This window comes from Penaeus monodon, chromosome 15 (genome assembly GCF_015228065.2).
Source record: "Penaeus monodon isolate SGIC_2016 chromosome 15, NSTDA_Pmon_1, whole genome shotgun sequence".
NCBI lineage: Eukaryota > Metazoa > Arthropoda > Malacostraca > Decapoda > Penaeidae > Penaeus > Penaeus monodon.
This window is the reverse complement of record NC_051400.1, coordinates 24,898,818-24,900,928: the sequence shown is the minus strand read 5'-3', so window position 1 is coordinate 24,900,928 and position 2,111 is coordinate 24,898,818. Positions and strand designations below refer to the sequence as shown.

General features: G+C 39.1%; 1 protein-coding gene across 1 annotated transcript in view; it reads right to left on the bottom strand.

Annotated features, from left to right (window-relative positions):
- Nucleotides 1-2,111, bottom strand: part of LOC119581834 (ATP-dependent RNA helicase DDX54-like) — a gene marked incomplete in the record, with an annotated part of 17,282 nt that overhangs the window by 13,176 nt on the left and 1,995 nt on the right. The window contains 4 exon segments of the mRNA XM_037929975.1: nt 291-311; nt 495-716; nt 1,572-1,705; nt 1,932-2,105. Coding sequence (XP_037785903.1) covers nt 291-311; nt 495-716; nt 1,572-1,705; nt 1,932-2,105 — 551 coding nt within the window.

The window sequence follows — 2,111 nt, the reverse complement described above, 5'->3', positions numbered from 1 at the left end:
TTAACTCACCAAATTCCAATCTGTGAGGAAAGTATGGATTATACTTACAACAGTTTACTCGAATCAATGCCATGTGTTGGTGTCACTTGGTTGGGATCCATACCAATAACAAATAGTCACTGAGGAATAAAACTAGGGGTAATTAACAATGTCTTCAAGTAGTGAAAGACTATGAAAAGATAAGGTGTTCATCAAGAAAGTCATCAAAAGTGACTGCGTAACAATGATATATCGAGATAGGTAATAAGTAACACTCAAAATCAGGAAAGGAGGATTTTCCAATTGGGAATAATTTTGTAAAATACTCGAGTCTGTTACAATCTTTTTTTTCAAAACTGTTCTACAAAACTGCGAATTGATTTATAAAAATGTATGAAAACTCCCCTCTCGACAATGGGATGATGAACAATTGCCAGAATAACCACTAAGATATAATAAGAAAAAGCAATTGAAATTATCTGCAATGCGCATCCCATCATCTGTAAGAGACTCACCGAATCAGCACAGGATTATTCAGACCAGCCCTTGCAAAGTTGATCAGGAGCCTGGGGAGTGTAGCAGAGAAGAGGAGTGTCTGGCGGACTTCGGGGAGACGGCTGATAATATTGTCAATCTGCTCTGCGAAGCCCATCTCGTAGAGTCTGTCAGCCTCGTCAAACACCACGTACTGTATTGTCTCCAGCTTCAAGCTCATCTCGACACAAAGATGGACCAGTCTAAAAAGAGAGAATAATACTTTTCTTAATATTCCAATGATCTGGAGAAGCTAGACGAAAGAGGAGGAGAAGGAAAAGATGGGAGAGGCAAAGGAGGAGAAATATGGAAATCTTATGATAAACAAAAGAGGAGGAGGTTGAGTAAGTAAGACTTAAAATAGGTCCTGTCCAATCTGAATGGAAAAAGAAAAAAAAAAGTATATTAATACCCAACCTATTTCATGCCAATTACACTATACAAATACTAACCCTGTCTCTTCTGTATGCCCTGAAATAACTATAGCATACAGAAGAACACAGGAATAGGCAACTAAGAGCTATCTTTCCCTGCAATCTATAGCTTCTTTACACCTATTTCTCCTGCACCAAAATATTATAGTCTATTTATAGTTTCACTGAACCAACAATTTTTTTATAAACCTAATGTTTTCTGTTGACCCAAGTAATCCCTTGATTGAGCTTATACCTCTTTCCCATCTAGCTTTTGAGTTATGCTTACCTCCTTATCCCCACAGACCTTGGGGGACCTGTGGGAATTTGGGGTTTAGGGTGAGGAAATATGAAACCGAGTTATGTGCATTTGAAAGGAGGCAAAAAATCAACAAAAACACATAAGAGAATCAGTGAAAAGGTAGTGGTGGTGGCTGGAGTGACAGCAATTGCACATAAACTGGGCTGCCAAAGACTCACAATATTTCTGGCTATATCCATTAAAGCATATGTATCACTACAGAGACATAATACACAACAGAAAATTGTTCCTTGGGTGAAACTAAATACTGTCCAATGTAATTAGTCCTGTCCAAGAGGGGGAGGTAATAAATTCCTTAATGGCTTCAAGATAATCAAACCTACCTTCCGGGTGTGGCAATAATGATATCAGGCTTGTCGTGCATGGCAGCAAACTGGGAGTCCATGTTGTATCCTCCAACAACCACGATGGCTTTGAGACGTGTGAAAAAGCCTAGTTCCTTTGTGAATTTGAGAGTCTAGAAATAAAGGAAAGATAACAAAATATTACAGTAACTGTGATTTTGTATTAGTTGTCTGTAAAAATCAGATAATAATTAACTGACAAAGAATCTGAAAATGAGTGATTATTTTCAATCACACACATGCATGTGTGTGTATATCCAAATATATTATATATAACCATGTCCACATCCATATTCTCCTCGCCTTTTCTATAAGACTTCAGAAGTGTGGCACACATACCTGCAATGCCAGTTCTCGTGTTGGGGAGAGGATGAGTGCCCTTGGTCCCGACAGCACGCTGTGGTTGCTCTTCAGCAGCTTCTCAAACATGGGGATCAAGAAACAAGCGGTCTTTCCACTTCCCGTTCGGGCCATAGCAACAACATCCTTACCTTCTAGGATGGCTGGCAATGTCTACAC